Here is a 22,112-nt window from a genome sequence, read left to right on the forward strand (position 1 = left end):
GTGCGCATCAAAGGCCATGAGACATGGCGGTGGCGTTCAGTCAACTTCACTGGTCCTTGAAGACAGCAGGAAGTCTCTGCAGTCTGGAGTCGGCCTAAATTGGTGCTCTCTTGCAGTTTGTTATGGGAATTCGAACCTGCAGGTGGCTGGAACCCTTTTTTCCAAATATTCTCCTCAGCACTGATGCATTATGGGTAGATTCTTGGAAGGCAATGCATCCAATAAAAGCATTTTCTCTAAATAATGCTGATTCCTGTGTCCATGAATAGATATCTAATTAATGACCCACCCCACCCTGGCCCCTGGGGCCATCCCTGTACAGCGCTAACAGTTTATGCGTCGCGTCGTAGCTCAACATTTCTCAGAGGGGTTTCCTTTTCTTAATGCAGCAAAAAAAAGATCAAATGATTATAAATTCTAATTTAGTGTAATTTCCCATTTCCAAATAACGGGATTGAGGGTTTGCGCCCCTGTGCTGGGAGGAGGAGCCCAGAAGGTCCCTGCATGTCTCTCGCTGGGAACGTCGGCCTGTTGGTGTTTAGTTCAGTTCTTCTAGGCTGATTTTGTCTGCAGTGAGCGGGGAGGTGTCGGAGCAGGGCGCTCCCTGTGGCTCGCTCACGCTGTCAGAAGGGCCCCTGAGGCTTCTACCGAGAGCGAGAAGAGCTGCTCTTCACTGCGCTGTAGCATTTCATTCAGCCCCACACACCACCACCACTCTGCGTTATTTTATTGAGATCCCCATCGAGCCAGTCCTCACACTCAAGCCGCCGGCCAGGGATGCATAATTGAAATTTTAATGGAGAAAAGCGCCGACCTTCCACTTAGATGCTCCACGCTGAGCCGTGACGGCCCCGACCAGACCCAACTAGTCTTCCTCTTTTTCTTTGCACATTGTGGAGTAAGAAAATTCCCCTTTCTTGCCTGGTATCAAAATAAATTTGGGGAGGATTGTAAATGAGTTGATTGATGCCCAGATGTGCCAGATGAGCGATGGATGCGAATCCAGAAGCGGGCCTGCGTGGCAGCGTCGCCCCTCGCTCACGTTCTCCTCGCAGACATTGTTTTATTGTGAATGACATCATGCTCAACTTGGAGGGAGATAATTATTAATTGAACATAGGGCAGAGTTGCTGGGAGGAAGAAGGCAATTACCATTTTGGGCGGAGGGGGAAATGGATTTCATTTGTTTCTGCTGCTCGTTATGAAAGAAAAATGACTGACTGAAGCGGTGCCGCACCTTTTCTCGCGCTTGTTGAATGAGTCCATTGCGCACCAACGTGCGTCTTTTTGTCTTCCCCTGGGCTTTAAGTCCAGAGCCCCCCCCCCCCACACACACACACACACACACACACTGACGCTCCCGTTATCACCACGTGAGATTGACGCTGTGATTGCCATCAGCAAAGCCTTTATTCTGTGATTACCTCATTATAATTTGCCCACAAAAAGGCCTTTCTTGCGCAATCACCAGATTTCGGGGTGCGTGTTTGACGGACAGCTGGTAAATGATGTCATTAGCATCCGCTCATAGCTGCGCCACTAGTCCATTGGTCTGAGGGACCAGGGTGGAGGTTTCATCTTCATCAGTCATGGAGAGCACAAATGACATCATTGACCACGCCCCCCTTGCCTGCCTCTCATTGGCCAGCCGGTCCAAACTCTGGAATAGATCAGTTTTTATCTTTTGGGGCATTTGCAGCGAACATTTTGTCAGCAACTCCAGTAACCAGCAACTTCCTGTCCCGAGACAATGTGGATGGAGGCGTGTGACAGATGAGTCACCGTGCAAGGGCCACATGACTCAGGGGCCAACATGGGCACAGAGGCTGCAGTTGAAACTGCCTGCGGAGCGAGTTCGCGTGCAAAGTTCCAGCTCTGACGCGCTGAAGAGGTGGAATGAAGATTAAATATTCATACCCGCCGTCTGCCCAGTAGTGAAAGGACCATGTGTCAGTGCTAAAGCTGATGAATATCCGCAGCATTAATTAGTGCGGCTGCAGCCACGTTGGCCACCGGCACTTTTCTCCCTGCCAGAGACATTTCTGCAAGCGCGCCATATGAGCGCCCACCCGCCTGGGACGCTTCTGCACGAGCAGCGGGGCCGGCTGGGAGTCTGCAGAGACCGGGATGGGGTCGGTGGTGGGGATCCAGTTCTCTGTAAAGTTGTGGTTAACTGTAAACAGGCAGCTGAATCCGTGCAGGCCTCACGTGAGCACATAAGAAAGGGACTGTGGTGCATTTTGAGGATCGTTAGAGCATCAGGGACTGAATGTAGGCGAAGTGAACATGAATATTTTATTATTCGGATGAGGAATAGCGGAAGGGAAAAGCGACAACGGCAACAATTAAAGATAAAAGCAGAATGTTTCCATTGATGGTGACTTGGGCCTGGAGGCAATGCTGACCCTCGCCCTCTAGTGGTTGGTTATTGATATGCAGTGTGATGACTGCAGGGACAATTCTTATCTAAATTTAAGCTCAGCTGGCCTCTGCTTTATTTTTTTTACCTTTTCCATTGCAGTTTATGGTTCAAATTGCCTTTTTTTCCTTTTTTTTTTATCCACTGTTGCCTCCCCTGAATTTCCTCCAGGAGCGATTATATCCTGGATAAACCAATTAATTCCAAAAATGCCCTTTTGTGGTGGGATTTGTGGTGCCCTTGTCAAACACTGATGCATTCAAAATTGTAATGCTTCACTGCATTTCCTTTCAGAAGAAGAGTTTTTGTCTCCTGGCTGGTTGAAATATCAGTGAAGAATGTTGAAATGAGACTTTAAATCCTGACGCGCTGCTTCTGCAGAATGAGCAGTGATCAGAGCCTAGTCGACCATAACAGGCGCAAAAACAGCCTGTTTCTTGCCGTCAACTCTGTACGATCTGATCCAGTGAAGCGGCATCTGCAGGCTCTGAGGTGGCCGATAACGAGGCTGATACATAATTAGCGCTACTCGTCATGTCTGTCGTCGCATTTGCAACCCAGGGAACAAAGCTGATGGAGGAACTTTGCATTTTTGGCCTGAAAAACTCAAACTGGCGGGCTTTGCCGGCTCTGCTCTGTCAGGGCAAAGCTTTTTGCAGGTTCTCAGGCATCGTGTTTGAACAATTAATGGGAGTTTTCAGCCACCGAGAGTGAAAATGACATTTGAAGCCTCTATTTTTCCTGGTGTTTGAGCATATGTGGCGAAGACTGAGGAGATGTATTTAAGAAGCAGCACTTTATTAACTGTGTTCTGAATCCGGCGGAGTGCTTTTAATGAAATGATTTCCAACTGGCATTCGTTTTATTAGCTTCTTCCAGTCTGAAAATGAATTGATCCATTTAGTAACAGACCCCCCAAAAAAGTCTTCCATGTGTATTACAGAAAGATTTTTCATAACCAATTCAACAAAGTGCTCCTGACTGTCAGAACGTGACTTGTAAGAGAGCGTGCGCGGCTCCTGCATGCGGCCTGATTACCTCCTGACAGTGGAACAGAGCCGCCGCGCTAATTGACGGAGACGCGCGTGATGTCTCGCCTTTGTTGCTGCGCGGCGCTTTCATTTTGCGCCGTTACCTCAGCTGATCAAAAAGCCTCCTCCAGGCGGATTGATGGTTTGGAACGCCGCTCGTGTCTCGCCTCTGGAGCCGCAGCCAGACTAATGCCGTCACGCATTTCTCTAGTGTGACACTGGGGGCTAACGCTCAGCTTCTTCACTCTCTGTGCGCGCCACACCAGACTGGATTAGCGGCTCCAGTTTCTTTAATCCTGTTGGGAAGTGAACACATGTTTTGATAACACCCTCCGCATGCATCCACGGTGAATTAACACTGTTGTTCCTGTCCTCTGCAGGTAATGCAGGTGGTGAGGGAGCAGATCATGCGAGCGCTGACTCTCAAGCCTAATTCTCTGGATCAGTTCAAGAGTCGCCTACAGAACCTGAGTTACACGGAGATCCTGAAAATACGCCAGTCTGAAAGGATGAATCAGGAAGATTTCCAGTCCCGCCCCATCCTGTGAGTCAACCCGCTGGTGGTTTTCGTTGCTGGTGTAAAAACACATTCAGGGGTGGGTGTTTCCCGCCCGGAGATGTCCTCAACATCCGGTCACGTGTTCACTGTGATCGGACGTGCCCTCGATCAATATGAACCTGGAGTTAGATTTTATTTCGCAGGTTTGTTAGCAGCTGCTGTTTCCCTTCTGTGCTCCACGTATGGCCATCAGCAGGAGGGTCCCCCTACATGAGCCTGGTCCTGCTCAAGGTTTCTTCCTGTTAAAGGGGAGTTTTTCCTTGCCACTGTTGCTTGTCTGGGTCAGGCCCTGGGATTCTGGAAAGCACCTTGAAACAATTTTGATTGTAAAAGACGCTATATAAATAAAGATTGATTTGATTTGATTTGAATAACTTCCAAAGGTCCCGTTCAGGACGTCCATACAAACGCGTCACTCATCCTGAAGACACAAGTCCAATTTTCAACCAGATCAAAGACTCTTCCGTGTGGGGAAGTAAAAGGATTTGAGACATTGTGGTTTGGCCAAACGCACAAAAATCCCATCTTGAATCTGATCCTTTCAACCAGATTACAACACTTTTCGATTTAGAATAACCACATGTGACATTCTGTGTTGCCGTTAAGGACTGAGAGGAGTCCTTTGGGATCTGTGGAGAAATACATTTAATGCCTGGATCATATCTGAACCAGGCCCAAACGGCTGGTCGCTGCTCTTCCCCAGCTATAAAAAAAAGAGGCGTTGCCGTTAATAAACTCATAATTGCGTCTTTTCTTCTAGTCAGCCGGATTAAGGCGGGCTGCACCCTGTTACTCATCATGATTGAAAATATGCACCGAATTAAAATTGTGTGCAAATCATTCGCAGAGAAGTCGCCGTTAACGACCCTGCGGCTCACGAGGCGGAGAGCTCGTCAGTAATAGATCATTCGCCAACTGATCATGGGTGCGGGCCCGTAATGGAGAACATTGTTTTGTCAGGGCTATTTTTTATGAAGTAGCCGGCAGTATTGGAAATCATTTTCACCGTGACCGCGTGTCCCTCTGAACAGTAATCAATGCTGAGCCGGGGGCTTATTGGATCAGTATTAGTAGGGCAGAGACCAAAGTTTAGCAGCCAATTATAGTTGGAAAATAGAACAAAGGCAAATAAATTGCCATGAAAAAAGGTTTTTGTTTTGTTCTCATTTTTACTGCAGGGTTGGGTGGAAAATGCTGACCTGCAGAAGGTTCCCATTAAGAAGGAATAATCTGTAGTCTGGAGCAGAAGGTTCCCTCAGAACCTGATGCTTTTATTTTGAAGGCACGTTCATGGACTTTAGCATGTAGCCGAACAACCGACCCCTCAGGTTCGGGTAAAAATAGAAAATTAGTCACAGAATGTGGTTTTTAACGAAGGACAGACGGCTGAATGTTTCAGGGTTATTTCAGCGAATGTCTGGAGCCTGAAGGTTGAACTGTCCTCCACCGTCCTCCACCGTCCTCCACTGTCCTCGGGTCCATCCGCGCCGCCCTGTAAACGTCATCCCCAGAGCAGATTTAAAGCACCTCAGTATCATCCATCATTCTTCTGCTCTCACGTTCTCCAAGTGACTTTAGGCATCAAAAATCGTGACGGCGTCACTTTAAAAGGTTTATTTCCTGCCGAGTTTCCGTCCTCCCACACAAAACTTAAAAGTGTTTTGCAATGGAAATTTCGTTTTTTGCAATATCTGAGGAGTTTTAACTCGTGTTTTTATTTTCCCCGTGAATGCTGCCCGTGTCGAAATATAAAGCCGACGTGTGGTGCATAATTCATGGAGCGCCGCAGCAGAGATTCGCTGAGGTGGGAAAATGTTTGGACCCATCGGTAAATGCGCGCTTTTTTAACGCAAAAGCAAAAACTTTACTCATCAATAATTCCCTTTGTGGCTCAGCCGGCCTTTGTTACGTTTCTATAAAGCTGCAAAGTGGGGTTCTGTTAACACACCTGAGCTGGAAAAGAATCCGTTTGCGTTCGAGGTTTCCAAGATGAGTCAGCGGCCGTCCCCTCACGGGCCGAGCCCCCCCGGACGGATCGATATAACGAGACTCTGATAAGGTAAACACGTACACGCCGAGCGTGAGCGAGGAGACAGATGAGCCCCGAGGAAGGGACCTGAAATCCCTTCAGAAGGGCGGCGTTATTCTAGAATGCAACATGGTTTGGGGGGGGGGGGGGGGGGCAGCATCACATGTATTATTCACTCTGACCTCACACATCCAACAGCAACACGAATGTATGCAGATGCTTGAGACTCATCGGGGAACGTCGACAACATAGTCGTGTCTGGCAGCACATGATTGCAACAGTGATGCTGTTGGAACTCCGCCTATAAGGGGGAAAAAACCACCTACATGGTGCATCAGATGTGACTGACATAATTCTCTGGTGTGTTGTCTTGTTTTTCTGAAGAGAGCTGAGAGAGAAGATCCAGCCGGAGATCATGGAGCTGATCAAACAGCAGCGGCTCAACCGTCTGTGCGAGGGCACCTGCTTCAGGAAGATCAGCAGTCGCAGACGGCAAGGTGAGGCCCGCGGTCACGGCATGATCCAGCCTCCCCCGCACGACCCAAACGTCTTTCTGCACGTTTTGGTCTTTGGCTGAGGTTTAATGGCAGGAAGATGGTAGAGAGAAACCACGACGTCTCACTCTGAGCGTCCGTTCACTCCTGCTTTCACGGCATTAAAACCCCACTGAAGATGAGGCCTTTGGACAAGCTGCAGAGCTGCCGTCATGGCGGCTCCCGCCAATATTTCCCATCAGCCTTTGAGGCCAGGATGTCCTGCAGCACAGCACCTCGCTCAACACAACTCGCATCTTTTTAAAATCTACAATCTGGCATGATAAAGCAACTCATTGTATCCAGGGGAAATGATTAGGGTCATTAAATTTGTCTGATTTATCACATGTGCTGATAAAGATCACACCAGAACATGCTTTGTTTTTTAAGCGAATCAGCAAATATTAATTTTCCCCATCCTCTTGCTGGATGTCTGATTGTATCCATGACAACGATCCGGTAGCAGCAAGCGGCATATTTTAATACGGTCATTGCGGTAAAATGCTGGCAAGAGTAAGGTGACATTAAAAGCGTGCAGGAGGAGCAGCTGTGGGTAGCAGAAGAGAACGCGGTCGGGGTCCGATCCCAACAACAGGTGCAAAGGATCAGCAGTCAAAGACGGGCAGATTTGGGAGCAGCTCAGCCAGATGTTTCACATCCATGATAAGAACAGGAGCTGAGGTCCGTCTGTCCGTCCGTCCCAACAACACACAAAATCAAACGGCCACTGTTGGTTTCCCTGAAGCTTCAGTCAGACCGAAGAGAACCGGACGTCGCTCTACTCCTCTTTACCCCCCCAGGTTCATCGATAGATTTTAAATGTCTGACAAGGATTCGTCTTGACAGCTGTCGCCCAGATGTTGCCAGAGCTGCCTGATGGAAATAGAGAGAGCCTAAGGAGAGCGAAGGGGCGGACGGGCTGATTTATGCTGGGCTGGCTTTTAAGAAATTGTGACGCGTGCGCGCTCCCGTGCACAGAGTGAAGGCCCGCAGGGTTACACCAGTTTCCACTTTTCCTTCTACACTCATGGAGATACTCTCATCTCCTCCGCTGGGGGTCTTTGCTCCTCATCTTCTCCTCCCTCCTTCCCTGAAAGGCTCTTTGTCGGGCAGAAACTGCAAGAATAAAAGGGCGCGAGTTAAATTCCCTCCTGGTTTAAGAGGCCGTGGCAAACGTTCTCAAACGTTTAACTGCCCCCCTCCGTTGTCTTGTTACCCCCCTCCTCCACCCTCCCATTTTAGTACCTGCATCAAAGATTCATTTCGCCGACTTCAGCCCGGATGACTGGGCTCTTCCCCCCGCCTTCCCCTCACTTCGGACGTGTTCCGAAGAAAAAGCAGGAGCCCAAATTTGTCAAATTTGGCCCCATCCTCTTGGATCTCACTCCACTGCCCACGTCCTGGCTACAGATTCTTATTTAGATAATTATAGCTGAAGAGTCTGATCCTAGAGGGAGATGCACGCATCTATTAAATGCCAGCTGAAGAACATATGCGCCCGCACACGTCCACGTGAATCAGCCTCACTCAGTTGAGCCGTGAGGCTCGGAAAAGTCTCCTGTCACAGCCTCCCCCGTGGACCTGACTGCTTCCTGCACGCCAGGTACGACCAGATGTCTATTTTCAGCAATTAGGATTTGGACGGCGCCGCACCGGCCTCCCCGGTCTGAGCGCGCTCTCTGCCAAAGGCTGGCAGCAGGACGCTCCGCGTACGCCTACGCCGCAGGTGAACAGAGTGTTCCGTATCAGCCAAGAGAAGAATGGCTCGGCTTTATGAGCCGTCGGGTCCTCTCGGATCAGCTTTTCCAGTTAAATGTCACAAAGGCAGAATTGGGAGCTCAAAACCAACGGTCGAGTGATTGAATTAGCTGCTGTATTTCACATTTCCTGGACGCTCGCCGGCGTTTGAGGAAAACAGAGCAGGTTTCAAGGCCCCAAAATGCATTTAGGGGAGAAAAAAAAACGGAATTCTTCTCATGAACTTCACTGACGGCATCTGTTGTTGCTGCGAAAGGAAAAAGTAGGAAAAGGATGCAGGCCAATAGCCTGTTTTGTTGCCCGTCGAGATCCCCCCCCTAATGCCGAGCATCGCGGACCATCTGTAGATTTTCCTTGCGGCTGTTTTCCTAGATTGTCTTGTCAGTGTTTCTCCCTCGTTACTGGCGTCGTGGCTTCTTCAGATCTGCTCTGACTCTCGATGTGTTTCCTTTCTTGAAGACAAGTTCTGGTACTGCCGCCTGTCTCCCAACCATAAAGTCCTGCACTATGGAGATCTGGAGGAGAGCCCCCAGGGGGAGGTGCCCCACGACTCCCTGCAGGACAAACGTGAGTGATTAAAACATTTAAATGCGTGAACCTTGTTGTTGTTGTTGTTGTTGTTGTTCTCACTCCTGTGTGTCCTGCAGTGCCTGTGGCTGATATCAAAGCTGTTATCACGGGCAAAGACTGCCCTCACATGAAGGAGAAAGGAGCCCTGAAGCAGAACAAGGTGCGTTTGCGTGCGTGGATGTAACAGTGGGTGTGTAAACAGGCGGGAGGATGTTTTTCTATGCACGACTGTTGCGTAATCTGAGGTTACATAAATTTGCTTCGGGAAACAACGGCAACAACAACCTCCGTTGGGCAGAGCTAAACCACAGAATGGCCCTTTAGCCGCAGCCAGGTAGCAACACGGGCACCAAAAACGGGCCGACGTCCTCCCTCTGCTCATTTAGTTTGAGAGCCAGGCACGGGCGCGCCCTCCGCCGCCGCCGCCGCCCTTACCCAGCACCGGTGCCCCGATCTCTGCTACAGCTGTGTACACACCAGCCATATTGGATCTTGGATAAATAGCCTCAAAGAAGACAAAGAAGCACACCTCCCCCTGCTCTGGCTGCCTTATTGCCTTGTCAATAACGCGGGGGGGTGGAAGAACACATTTCATTACTCAGGCTGCTCAGAGTCGGGCCGAAGCCCCCAGATTTCCTCTACGATGTGTGTCCACTGAGCTGTGTTGGGATGTCTTCCTTCCCCCGCTCCCTCCTAGTTGCTTTTTTAGACACTCTTGGTAAAACCTTTTCTTCTGAAATACAAGATGAGTATTTTCAACAAGGTATCCTATATTTTCCAAAACTATCTTATTTTAAATTCTGGTTGCCATTTTTCACTCGTGTATTGAGTGCTTATTTATCATTTTTTATATATAATTCTCACATTCCTTGTATGTATTGATCAAGATTTGGGTCATACCATTCACTTCTCCAGGAGGGGTCCATCCTGATCCGTCATAAAGTAAATCTAAATTCTAACAGAATAAAAAATGCATAAAGAAAGTCTTTAAAGCGGCGATTTTCTCTAAATAAACAGTCCTTGACAGTTTAACCACTCACGTTGTTGATTTACAAGCATCTCAGGAGGTTTGTCTGGCCCATTTGAAAGGCCTTGTATGGAATTATAATTAGGCCATCTTAAGAAATCAGCCATTACTTGATGAAAATGACTCTATTGATGTGGCTGCTTTCTCGTCTCCTCCTCCTTCCTCTTCCTCCAGGAGGTGCTGGAGCTGGCCTTCTCGGTCCTCTACGAGTCCGATGAGTACTTAAACTTCATCGCTCCGGACAAGCACGAGGTAACCGGAGAAGACAGACGAGTTGTTTTAATGTGAAAACCGTTTTAAGATTGTAAAGGCGGACGTCTCCTGTGTGTGTCCCTGCAGTACTGCGTGTGGACGGACGGTCTAAACGCCCTCCTGGGGAAGGAGATGACCAGCGACTACACCAAATCTGACATGGACACCCTCCTCTCCATGGAGATGAAGCTCCGCCTCTTGGATCTAGAAAACATCCAGATTCCCGAGGCCCCGCCCCCGATTCCCAAAGAACCCAGCAACTATGACTTTGTTTATGACTGTAACTAGAACCCACCCATGCTCACTGGACCCCCCACCCCCACCCAGCCCCTTCACCCCTCCCACCTACTTTTCTTACAGACTGGAATAAACCATATGATGTTTAAAAAAAAATGAACAGTTTAAAAGGGAAAAACGATTTAGTCAAATATTTTCCTCGTAGACCTTCGTTCGGGAGTAAACGATGCATATCAGTACCAACGCCGCCGTGGACGTCACGCCGCCTTTTGGAGGATCCTGGAATCCTGTCCTGGTCCTCGTGGCGGTCTCTGCTTATTCCATGCCACCTTCTTGGCCCGAGGTGCCCGCGGTGGCAGCCTGATGCTTCTGAACGCTGTTTGATTCTGCTTCCTCCTCCTTTTCTTACGTTTACCTTCCGTAGATGGTGTTTTGTTTTCCTCAGGGCTTTTCAATGAGCGGAGGGGCAGAGAAACGTTGGGTTTGTTGTCAGTTTCCTTGCAAATTCCAGTGTAAAAAGGAAAGTTTTAACTCGATACTGGATGAAATAGTTGAATTATATTCCCTATGACACACCCTGATCACTGTTGGAGCAGGTGGATCCTCAAAAATCTGAGTATTTTTTAAGGCGTTAAAAAATGCTAAATTATAGGAACAACGGCGGCTTTGCCGAAAACAAATGCCATTGTGAAACTTCCTCCCGGGTTTCAGTCCCTTACTCTGCTGTACATGACATTCCAAAGCAATATTTGAGCTTCTTTGTTGGTCATTTGTGAGCGGATCATATTTGAGCGAGTTGAAAATCCAGAATTCAGCTTCTCAGCTGCAGGATGTTGGTAAATTTGTCTCTCGTGCGAGATTTTGCGGCCACAAATTCAGAGATTCTTTTTTTTTAATTATTTAAAAAAGCAAATCGCAGCTGTTAGTTTTCACATGATTTATATATTTTGCCCTTCCTATTTAATAACTCCAGATTGTTGTTATTATTTTGGTTTTGTAGGATTTTTCGAACCCCTCAAAACTGCTGTTTACATTAAAGATACAAGAACCACGTGCTCGTCTTGTTTTCTTTCCCTCTCTACACACAGATCAGTATTTTGAAGGTTAAAAAATGAACATATTTGAAAAAATAAATCAGAATTCATCTAAATCTGGGTCTGTAGAAGATTTGGTGAATGTGTTTGTGCACGTTCTGCCAACCCAAACTTTAAGGTCTAAACAACCGCTGCTGCAACAATGAATAATTAATGCATCCAGGTTGGGACGTGGACGCACGGAAACATGTTGATTTCCACAGAACGGAGGAGAAGGAAGAGGTTTTGTTACACGTCTGACTGTAATAGAGTCAGTGTTTCTCTGCTGAGAGACCTTAATCCTCCACGTGTGACGCTGTCCAGTCCTCCGTGGCTGAGACCCGTCTGCCGGTCTAACGGGGTCTGTCTCACATCCAGTCTGTCCTGTCTCACAGGATCCCTCGCGGCGCTCTGAGACAGCGCTGGGGGAAGATACAAGTGTGGATAAATACCAGGCAAAACTTTCAGTAAGGTAATACCAACAGTTTATGTGCAGGTTTTAACACTAAAATCAATTTTGATCTCCTGAATTGGATCGATTTGCAACATTTGTCCAGCGTTTTCTCTGTTTTTTTTTTTGTCACCTGATCATGAAGCTGAGGACTGGGGGGCCGAGCATTTAGCTACCAGGCCCCCCTGCTATGGAACCAGCTCCCTGTCCAGGTACAGGAGGCTGACAGGCCTCTGTCACCCCACTGGGTCATGGTTTTCTCTCCTCTCCTCTCTCTCTACCCACCCCCCCATCAGCAGGAGGGTCCCCCTACATGAGCCTGGTCCTGCTCAAGGTTTCTTCCTGTTAAAGGGGAGTTTTTCCTTGCCACTGTTGCTTGTCTGGGGTTAGACCCTGGGATTCTGGAAAGCTTTGATTGTATTTTGATTGTAAAAGACGCTATATAAATAAAGATTGATTTAATTTGATTTGACTAAACAGAAGCTGGAAGTCTACGCTTGGATCAGGAATTGAGCCCCTGGGGTGTTGGGCTTCTGGGGGCAAGGGGAGCGTGCTGCCTCTCACCGACTGGCCCTGACGTCTGTTCTACCCAGCAGGGGTGTTCTGTCTGTGCTGCTTGTGGCCTGTTGCCGGGTTCAACATGAGGGGGGGCTACAGTGGCTTAAACATACACACATTACACAGACACACATTCTTAACACATCAGATCTATAGCTACAGATCTGCTTTTAACACAAGTGGCAAACTTTGGCTGCCGTGTCTCACTTGTGAAAGCTCCCTGGGTGGAGAGAAGGCAGATTTTGCTGATTGTGTCTGCTCGTTTTCACTGTTGCTGTGGTTTGGATCTGTTCATTATCACCATCGTGTGCTGTTGAACTATGTTCTCAATTATCAGTGTCTCAGGAGTGTGAAGACACGTGATTATAACTCCAGAGGGGCATAGCTATACGTGTGTATGAGCTTATACAGTATATGGATGTGGAAATATGTATTGTTGATCTGTACGAATGACTTTTCTCACTACCTTTATTTTTCTTCTTCTGTTCTCTATTTCATAGTTTTCTAGGTTGTTTTTTCTTGCTGTCTTGCTCTGATTGACAGGGTCATTTTTTAAATAAATTATTTCTTTTTGTCACGGTACAGGGTGAGTTCTTCAGGCCTATCAGACAAAGATTCTCTTGGATTTGATACACAATTCTACTATTTACATTAATCACCTAAAAAGTTCTAAAATGGGACTGAACAGCTCATGAGTTTTTGCATTCCACACCTGATGGTTTAAAGTCTGTGTTGTCAAGGTGAGGAGGAACGAGGAAAAATCGTTAATCCCTTCTGGTTTTGGTTTGGTTTGGGTTGCTTTGATTCTTTTGGTGAGTGTATTCATGTGTGTTCTTGTACTTGCTACATAGTAGCTACTGAGTAGCAAAATCTGCATTCTACTAGTAAAGTCAGGACATTTTTGGGAAGTGAGGACATCTTGATGGTCATCACAATTTCAAAGGGCTGTTTGACACAAGCTTGAGGTTAGAACTAGGTTTAGGTCAATGTCAGCAGGTTAGTTATACTGTGTGTGTGTGTGTGTGTGTGTGTGTGTGTGTGTGTGTGTGTGTGTGTGTGTGTGTGTGTGTGTGTGTGTGTGTGTTGCAGCAGCATCAGATCTATAATCAAGAATAAAGAAGAATCTTGCGAGCATTTAAAGGTTTGCCACAACTAAGCGAGAAAGCGAGAGCAGAGACCACATCCTGACACCAGAGCCGAGTTGCTCTTCGGGGGTTCTATTGACGAAACGTTGTCCGACACAAGTAAATCTAACGGCGGCAAACGAGAAGCGTAAGAGTGCGAGATGATGTAAGCTGCTACAAACATTTCTCTCTGTCGATAATATCGGCTTAGCCTTGTGGTTTTTTGGGGGGGTTTCTCTCCCGTTTCAAAAGCTGACCTTTGACCTCATCAGAGGCCAGTGTTGTTACCCTCTGTAGGTCTGGCTGTAACTCCCTGCTGTGTTACATGATAATATTAATATTTATTAAGAGTTTGTAGCTTGTATATATTGTTTCTCCACATCTCCAGAATTCGCAGCTTGTTCTTTTCCCAGACCTAATATCTGCACTTCTCTGCTCTTTCATGCCTCTTACATCATGTTCTTCCACACTAGGGGAGTTCTGTCAAGAAGAAAAACACCTCACAGAGCTAAAATGGCCTCGCAATCATCTGTCATCAACATCTTCCTCCTTTATTTATTGGAAACCTTGAGCTCCCAGTGCTTTTTTCTCATTTTAAACATTCCCTTTATGTCCCCAAACCATTGGGAAGAAGCAATTTCAGCAAGTGAGCCTTCTGTTCTGCTGTTATCATCTGATTCTGGTGATGGCTGACTCCTCTTTCTTTCTAATAAAGCGGCAGACGTGACTCACTCTGGATGACTTTGAAGAGCATCTGCACCTCTGAGGAGATGCAGGGAGCTTTTCAGCGCGTGGCAACACATTTTCCTCCAATGATTGAGTTTTCGTGTGTCACCATATGTTTAGAGCGACGTGGGGAGGGATGAGATGTGGACCGTGGAGGAACGTCTGTCTGACATCCCAATAAATCTTTCAGATTTCAGCCCGAGCCGCAGCTTCACGAAATGAAAAGGGCGGCTGTGTGAGGACTGTCGTGGTGTCGCAGAGCTGTGCTTTTCCTGAGGCGTCATCATCAAACTGACAAGCTTTGTGTCAAAGGCTGCACCAGAGGACTGAGCTGTCATTCGGACTCTTTGCGGTAGAAATCCCTGAGCTGTGATCAAACTTGTGTTTTCAGAGTTTCTGAGCACTAAAGTTTGGATCATTTATAAGCGACATCGACAGAATCTGCTGCTCTGTCATTCCTGCGGTTCGACAGGTCAAAATATTCAAATAAATCTGGCTCCCCCTGGTGGTGGCGAACCGGAAATGAAAGTCGGAAATTTAAAAGATTTGGTTTTTTTTATTTAAATGCATTTGATCATTAACAACTGCACATAAAGCAATTATATTTAAACCATATAAATTATTTCTGCAAAAATTAAGTCTCTAGTAAACATATAAACATTGATTTACATCATTTTCCAAAGTCTGAACTTGATTATTTTTTAAAATGATCCCCTGGTGTCTCATGCCAACATGAAGCATCAGGCTAAGCTCACACGTTGTCCGGGTTTTAAAGCGAATGAATTAGATTTTCCAACTCTTTTGGTGCCAAAAGCTTCATATCTAAAACAAAACAGATTTAAACAGCATATTAATATCAGAGTTCAAACAGACAATTAGACTGAACCGAGTCTAAGGCAGCGTCTTCTTTTCCACAGTATTGACAACATTTGAAGCACAAGCTGAGTCAGTAGCTTTATACAGATGACTGCACAGTTCTGTCAGCCTCAGCTCATCTTTTGAATAAAAATCTACACGGGTGCATTCTGTACTACAAATGCCTCAAAAACAAAATGTGAGAGGCTTCAGATGTTTCCTCGTACTCACAGGTTTGTGTATCGGTTCCAGTCGTCTCTGCTGAGCGATGGTCTGGTCACTGCCAGGGCAGCATTTAAATGAGCTGCACTCAGCAACAGCCCCGGCCGGCTGGATGGCACCTGGAGGCAGTCCTCCTACACACACACACACACACACACACACACAGAGCTAACAATGATTCATGCAACACTGGCGTATCTGCACGATTAGACAAGCATTAACATGAAAGAGAATGTAGACAGATATGACAGCACTGATAGTTTGGAAAACAGCATTCTGATGTTTTCTGGTACATTGTTCTGATGGTGGGTGGCTCTCCTGTAGTTCTTCTTAATGGTGGCGATGTCTTGCTGTAGCTCCAGCTGCTCTGCATTCAATTCTGCAAAACCGCTCTGGAGGAAGGGCGCACAGACGGGTGGGATGGAGCTGCTGGGATGGCAGCCCGAAGTAAGCACGAGGCACGGGGAGTTCTGTTAGAATATGCACAGACACTGGGTATGTTTCTCCAAGTAACAAATCAAGGAATTCTGACAGCACTGAATTAGAAAAAATGGCAGCTCACCATTCCAGATACTGGTGAATTCCCCAGCTCCGATGCACAGGAGCTTCCATAGTAGAGCCTCCAGACATTCTCACGGTGCTCCTCCACTTGCAGCTCGTGAGGTTCCGTGAGTGCCGTTGATGGGTCAAGCCCCGGGCCTGGATCTCCCTCCCCTACCGAATCATCGGAGCCGCTGCTGTTGTTCGGGAAGATCATTGAGGACAGGCTCATGTCGCCTTCAGAACCAGAGCTCAGCTCCTGGTTGTCACCCAGACACAGAAATAAAAACACAACTGCTATTTAGAGGTTAAGATGAATTCTTTCAGCTTCTGCTACAATATACCAACACATTTAAAAACCCCTGCCGGGAGGTAATTTGACTTTTTCTATAGCAGACTTACGTGTGGTGAGTTGGCGCACATGCTGCTGTGCATGGCCTCCAGCTGGGCGTTGTAGAGCAGGGCCTTCAGATCCGCGCCGGTGAACTGCTCCGTCGCAGCTGCCAGCTTTTCCAGCTCCACGTCAGTCGCCATGGGAACACCAGCACTCAGAGCCTTCAGGATCTCCACACGAGCCTCCTACAGACGCCCGACGGGACGACGGATTTAACCACAAGGGCCCATTTTGACTGCAGCCGCTTGAAAATATCTCAGGATGTAACTTAAAACAGAAGTGAGCTCAGCTGGACACACCAGGTCAGGAGGGGGACAGTGGAGAGACTTGTCCAGTCGTCCAGGTCTCAACAGAGCGGGGTCGATCAGATCAGGGCGACTGGTGGCAGCGATGACGTAGACGCCTACAACAACACACGTTTGGAAATAAGTGTGGACAGATTCATATCGACTATGTACCAATAGACCATCCCAGGACTTCCCAACTTAGACTACACCCCAAAAAATGTAGTAAATAATCAAACTTATGGCTGCAGGATAAGTTGTACAGCGCTGTGAGACCGACCTTGCAGTCCCTCCACTCCATCCATCTGGGTGAGAAGCTGATTGACCACGCGATCCGTGACACCCGTGCTGTCGTGACCCCTCCTGGGCGCCAGAGAGTCAAACTCATCAAAGAACAGGATGCACGGCTTGGCAGCTTGAGCCCTGAAGCGATCCGAGAAGAGCACATTACCCTCCGCAGTCTGCTACTAGCTTGAGCCACGACTACAGGCAACAGCCCCCTAACCTCTGGAAGACATCACGGACTGCCTGCTCGCTTGCACCGATGTACTTACTAAGAAGCTCGGGTCCCTAAAGAGATAAATAACATGCATCACTGATGCCTGGATAAAGTAAAATGGTGCCTGTCAAATGTCAGAGCCTACCTTGATGCTAATGAAGTTCATACCACTTTCCTTGGCCACGGCTCTGGCCAGCAGGGTCTTTCCTGTCCCGGGAGCTCCGAAAAGCAGTATTCCAGAAGGGAGGCGGATCGGCAGTTTGGAGAACAAGACAGGATACTGTAAAACAGCAGAAATGCCTGCTTCAAACAAGTGGTAAAGGTTCTCATGAACCTGCATTCCAGCGATGGAAACACTGCCATAAGGTCAAAAATATATTTTTTTAAATGTGCGTTGATTCTTTTGTTCCTGTTGCTTCGCTGCCATTCGCTGCACCCACACTCACCTTTGCAGGGAGCAGAATAGTGTCCATCAGCTGCTGCCGCACCTCCTTCAGTCCCCCCACCCTGTCCAGCCCGACTCCACTCGGTGTGCAGAGGTCAACACCCCAGAGCGATGGTGGTGTGAACCCCTTGAGAGCCTGCATAAAGTCCCTCTGTGACAGACACAAGCCTGGGGGGTGGGCACACACCAAAGCAATGCCATTACAATCATCATGGGATTCTGTTGTCTAACCTTTAATAACTACTGTGTGCTCTACCGTCGTCACTGCTGCCTCTCTGTACAACGTTTGCGTGCACAGCGCGCTCTAACAGCACCGCCAAATCTTGGGGTGTATATCCCTCCGTCTCCTTCGCCAGAGCTGCCAGGTCTAACACCTGTAAGGTTTCCTCTGATATGCAGTTTTTTCTGAGGATCAGACATCGTAGCATTTCGGCTCTTTGAGCCTACAAACAAAACCAAGGAAAACAAATCCGCTGTTAGCATTCCACTGTTGGGCTCCTCAAACCGGCACACGGTTGTAAACATGACCTGGTCCGGTAACTGAAGTCGAACGAAGCCCTGGATCACGTGGGATCCCTGAGCCTCGGTCAGGGAGGGGTGGAGGGAACGCTCGCTCAAGCTGGTGATGATCAAGCACACTAGACTGGAGCGCAGCACCATCTCGTCCACCACATCCATCAGGCCTGGAGCCACAGACGGGAGGAATCAGCATCCAGACATACGACAGTTTTAGCACAGGTGAAAGCAGATTTACTCTGGGCAACGTGGAGCTGTTGCACTGCCTCCGGGCTGTGCTCGTGCTCCGGCGAGGTTGGCGACCCAGCAATCTGGTCCAAGTCATCCAGAAGAACCACCGAGGGCTGCCTCCACTCTGCCTCTTCAAAAACATCCTGGAAAATCTGCCTCACTGCTTCCAATCTTTTGCCTAAAAAGGTTTTCTATGATAAGTCGAACCATGTTTTTTTATTTTGACAAACACCTCCCATGCATATCTGTTGACCTTGCAGATTTTTGCAGTCCACTATCTCCACGTGTGCATCCAGCTGTTCTCTCGCTTCTCCACAAAGAGCTTTGGAAAGTGAACTCTTCCCACTTCCCTACGATCATAAGGAAGCCCATGGATGCAAGAACACACAAGCCTTATATTAGAGGATAAAATCATGATAATTCGCAATTGTTACTGTGGGTTGTATCCAGATACCTTAGCGCCGGTGATTAGCAAAGCGCCTCCTTTGAGACCACGCCCATTCTGACAGAGAACCTGTGAGAGGGGACTACCCAGAAGGCTGTTGGAGATGAATTCGTAACCAGTCTCACTAAGGTCCTTGATCCCCCTGGGAAGAAAGGGGAGAGGACTTTAATGTCAAAGAAATGCTGGAACAGGGTCTTCACAGAGTCAAAAGAAGAGACTCACCCTAAAACACTGAGTGAGGGCAGGTCCGGTTTGGGGGCTTCAGTGGCTGAGTTGGTTGCCGACGGGGCCGCTGTTTCTCTCTCTAACTATCAGTGACACGCAGACTCAGTCATTATTGTTTGCACCTGCAATAATACGCTGAATGACGAGGCTGAATCTTAACAGAGGCTGGTTATTTACCTGTATGTTCTTCTGGATGACAGCAGGCGAGAGTAAAAAAAGCTGGTCTGGAGGGTCGTTCTCAGCTTCTGGTTTCAACACACTTAAAACAAACTCTAATTTGGCTACAGAGGAAATAGAGAGGACAGTTTGTGCATCACCACTTTGGTGCTTCAGAGCGCTCTAAAAACATACAGCCATGGGACGAAGTGTAAAATGAGAGGAAGGATCACCGTCATCTGCGTGAAAGAGGATTTTCCCAGACCGTGGAGTCAGACAGGCCAGCGGTTCGTGACTCTGAGTGTGTAACCAATCAAGGAAGGCTGCCTGGATTTCCTCTTCACTCTGCAAAGGCTGAGGAGAGGAACTGGACTTGAGCATTTAGGGATTTCGATACAAATGTACAAATATGATTAGATTGAAATTGGAAAATAATTGTCATTATGCCTGCACACACTCTCTCACCACGTCCAGCTATTCCAGCACTCACCAGTGGGTTTATTGGTTGGAGGCGAACAAAGGAGGCCACCTTTACAGCTGACTTTACTGGTTTGATTCTAACTTTTGAATGTGGAGCGACATTCCACCCAATGGCCAGAGGTGAAGGGATCTGAAAGCCACATTTATTTATTTTTTTTTACAAAAATTGCATTGAACAGAACTGAGAAGTTAACTTAAACTAATTTGTTTCTGCACCATACTTACCCACACTTGTCCACTTTTGATTTTCCGTCCATTCCAATAGCTATCCATATCATGACACACCACCCTGACCACCACCACCTCCTTGCCTTTCATCTCATTTCTGTCTTCAACAGAAGCGGCTCCAAGACTGTCTGAGTTCTTCTTTTTCTCTGTGACCTGCTTGGCTTTGTCTCTCGCTTCTTTAGGTGAGAAAACTCTGGACAGCAGGCCGTAAGTCAATGAGGGTTGACTACCAGCTAGCATAAATGTTGACTCATGGGTTACAGGAAATAAGTGAATAACACCAGGTACAATTTGGCTGATCGTGCAAAGAGAGCCTGGAGGTTTACCACAGACTCTGTGCAGGGAGTCAGTGAAGAGAGCGGGAATATTGGGTACAGGTGGGAGTTCTTTAACTGATTCAGGTCCCTTTATCATATAACGTAACAGGCTCTTCAAGTCACCTAATGCTCCCCACTGGTGAGAAGTGGGGTGTGTGCTTTCTAATGATGGTCCTAAGGAGGAGGAGGAGGAAGATGAGGGTTCCACAGCTTGGTTTTCTGTAAAATGCTTTTTCTTGCTTTTTTTCTGCAGAGAACTTTCAAAGTTGCCAATTCCATCCCGGTTCTTTGGGGAGACAATTAGTTCAGTGGACTGCTCCAGGCGACCGTAGGGCACAGATGGTGAAAGTGACGCTGCATGAAATTAAGAAGATATGAATGAATGAAGGAATATTGTCCTTCAATAAAAACACACAAGCAGACAGTAGTTTAACAATAGACAAATTATATTAAAAATCATATTAACTCAGACCTATTAGTATGTAGATGACTGTGTGGTTGTCCACCCACACAGGAAATACAGCATCTTTGAAAACCACTCGGATTTGATCCAGGAGCTTCTCTTCCAGCGTTGCGCTGTGAAGCTCCTGATGGAAAAACACACAGAAAACAAAACGTAAAACAGTGATGTGGTTTGAATCTATATGTTTTAACAGCAATAACCTGGATGATTGAGATCTAAGCAGAGAAAGTATTCAACACTAGTCACTAGCCCACCTACCAAAATTTCCCAGTCGTCACTGGCTAATGGTTCCACAAACACTTGGTGCACTGATGAAACCCGTTGACATGGTCTCAAAAATCCCTGAGGGAAAGCATACATGCAATACAAAGATCTAATCAGCCTGCTGAATAATTTACATTCCAAATTAATCATTTCTGAATGTTTCATTCAGATTCAAGGCATAAAGCAAACATCTCACTGTACCTGCTGTCCATCTTTCAGGCCCAGCTTCTCCCCTAACTGTTGACACAACTCCACTTCATGGCTGTCCTGGCTGGAGGATGTTCTACCAAAAGTCCAACTGAGGAAAACTGTAGATCCAGCACCCCAGGACAACTCCAGAGCCTGGTTCTAAAATAAGCAACCGATATTATAGTTGTTTTACCCTTTGATTAACTATCCTCTTGGCTTGTGAAACAACAAGTAACTTTGCTCAGTATTTAGGAATTACCAGTTATTGCTAATAACCTTTATTAAAATAATTATAAAGTAACTATCACAGGTTAAACCGACTCAACAGAAGGAAAAATGTTTTCAGGCAAATGAATAAAGATTGATGCAATTATTTATAGCAGTTAGACAGAAACATGCCGAATTTAACTGGCATATCCTTAAAGCACGCCAAACCTGACAGGAGGAAAAGATAGAACTATCTTAGATCACATTTCAAGAAAGGATGTTTAATGACTGCTAAAATACAGCCATTAAAAGAGTTGTGCATCATTCCCACTGGCATATTTTTTTTTAAAACTGTTCCTATGACAGTGTTAAGACCGACACAACTCGAGCCTTAAGTATATATTTATATAGAACAAGGTAACGATGACTCTACCTTGCCATTCTTTAAATAATATTAAAATTTATTCCATATACAAAAAGACACACGATGCGCAAACCCAATCAGTCCTATGGATAGCAGAAGAGCTAGCTATGTTGTTACCTCAGTCAGAGAAAGATGTGTCACCAATTTCGAAGGAAGCCTAAGAAAGCAGTTTTTCTTGTTGTTAAAAACAAGAGTGACAGGTTGAATGCCCTGATTACTAAACATTTTTTTACATTATCTAACTTAGCTCTGCTAGTGCAAAGTAAACTCTCCTGCTAATGTTAATACTCGATCGATGTGATCTGAGGGTGCGATGGTCTACTCGGCTAGACCAAACTAACCGATTGTAGATAAACGGATACTTTTTTCAAAATAAAACAT

General features: G+C 46.9%; 2 protein-coding genes across 8 annotated transcripts in view; one reads left to right on the top strand and one right to left on the bottom strand.

Moving 5' to 3' along the window:
- The window catches only part of elmo1 (engulfment and cell motility 1 (ced-12 homolog, C. elegans)), a 51,045-nt gene extending 39,577 nt beyond the window's left edge, over positions 1–11,468 (top strand). For all 7 annotated transcript variants that reach the window (XM_029844760.1, XM_029844763.1, XM_029844759.1 and 4 more), the window contains 6 exons: positions 3,831–3,994; positions 6,423–6,535; positions 8,789–8,896; positions 8,977–9,059; positions 10,101–10,178; positions 10,266–11,468. In XM_029844760.1, coding sequence (XP_029700620.1) covers positions 3,831–3,994; positions 6,423–6,535; positions 8,789–8,896; positions 8,977–9,059; positions 10,101–10,178; positions 10,266–10,466 — 747 coding nt within the window. In that variant the 3' untranslated portion in view covers positions 10,467–11,468. The remainder of the gene's footprint in view (positions 1–3,830; positions 3,995–6,422; positions 6,536–8,788; positions 8,897–8,976; positions 9,060–10,100; positions 10,179–10,265) is intronic.
- A 3,583-nt stretch (positions 11,469–15,051) lies between these two features.
- On the bottom strand, positions 15,052–22,043 carry pex1 (peroxisomal biogenesis factor 1). Its single transcript, XM_011608886.2, has 24 exons — positions 21,849–22,043; positions 21,113–21,259; positions 20,906–20,989; positions 20,657–20,771; positions 19,865–20,538; positions 19,650–19,769; positions 19,393–19,513; positions 19,181–19,284; positions 19,001–19,086; positions 18,788–18,920; positions 18,587–18,683; positions 18,341–18,511; positions 18,115–18,269; positions 17,843–18,029; positions 17,588–17,754; positions 17,287–17,421; positions 17,148–17,212; positions 16,923–17,065; positions 16,658–16,761; positions 16,367–16,543; positions 15,987–16,223; positions 15,718–15,894; positions 15,434–15,558; positions 15,052–15,169 (listed from the first exon to the last, which is right to left on the bottom strand). Exons 1-24 carry the CDS (start codon positions 21,954–21,956, stop codon positions 15,088–15,090), a joined length of 3,714 nt encoding a protein of 1,237 aa, XP_011607188.2. The 5' UTR covers positions 21,957–22,043; the 3' UTR covers positions 15,052–15,087.
- Between the last annotated feature and the right edge of the window lie 69 nt (positions 22,044–22,112).

The sequence above is a fragment of the Takifugu rubripes genome, chromosome 12 (assembly GCF_901000725.2).
Source record: "Takifugu rubripes chromosome 12, fTakRub1.2, whole genome shotgun sequence".
NCBI classification, from domain to species: Eukaryota; Metazoa; Chordata; class Actinopteri; order Tetraodontiformes; family Tetraodontidae; genus Takifugu; species Takifugu rubripes.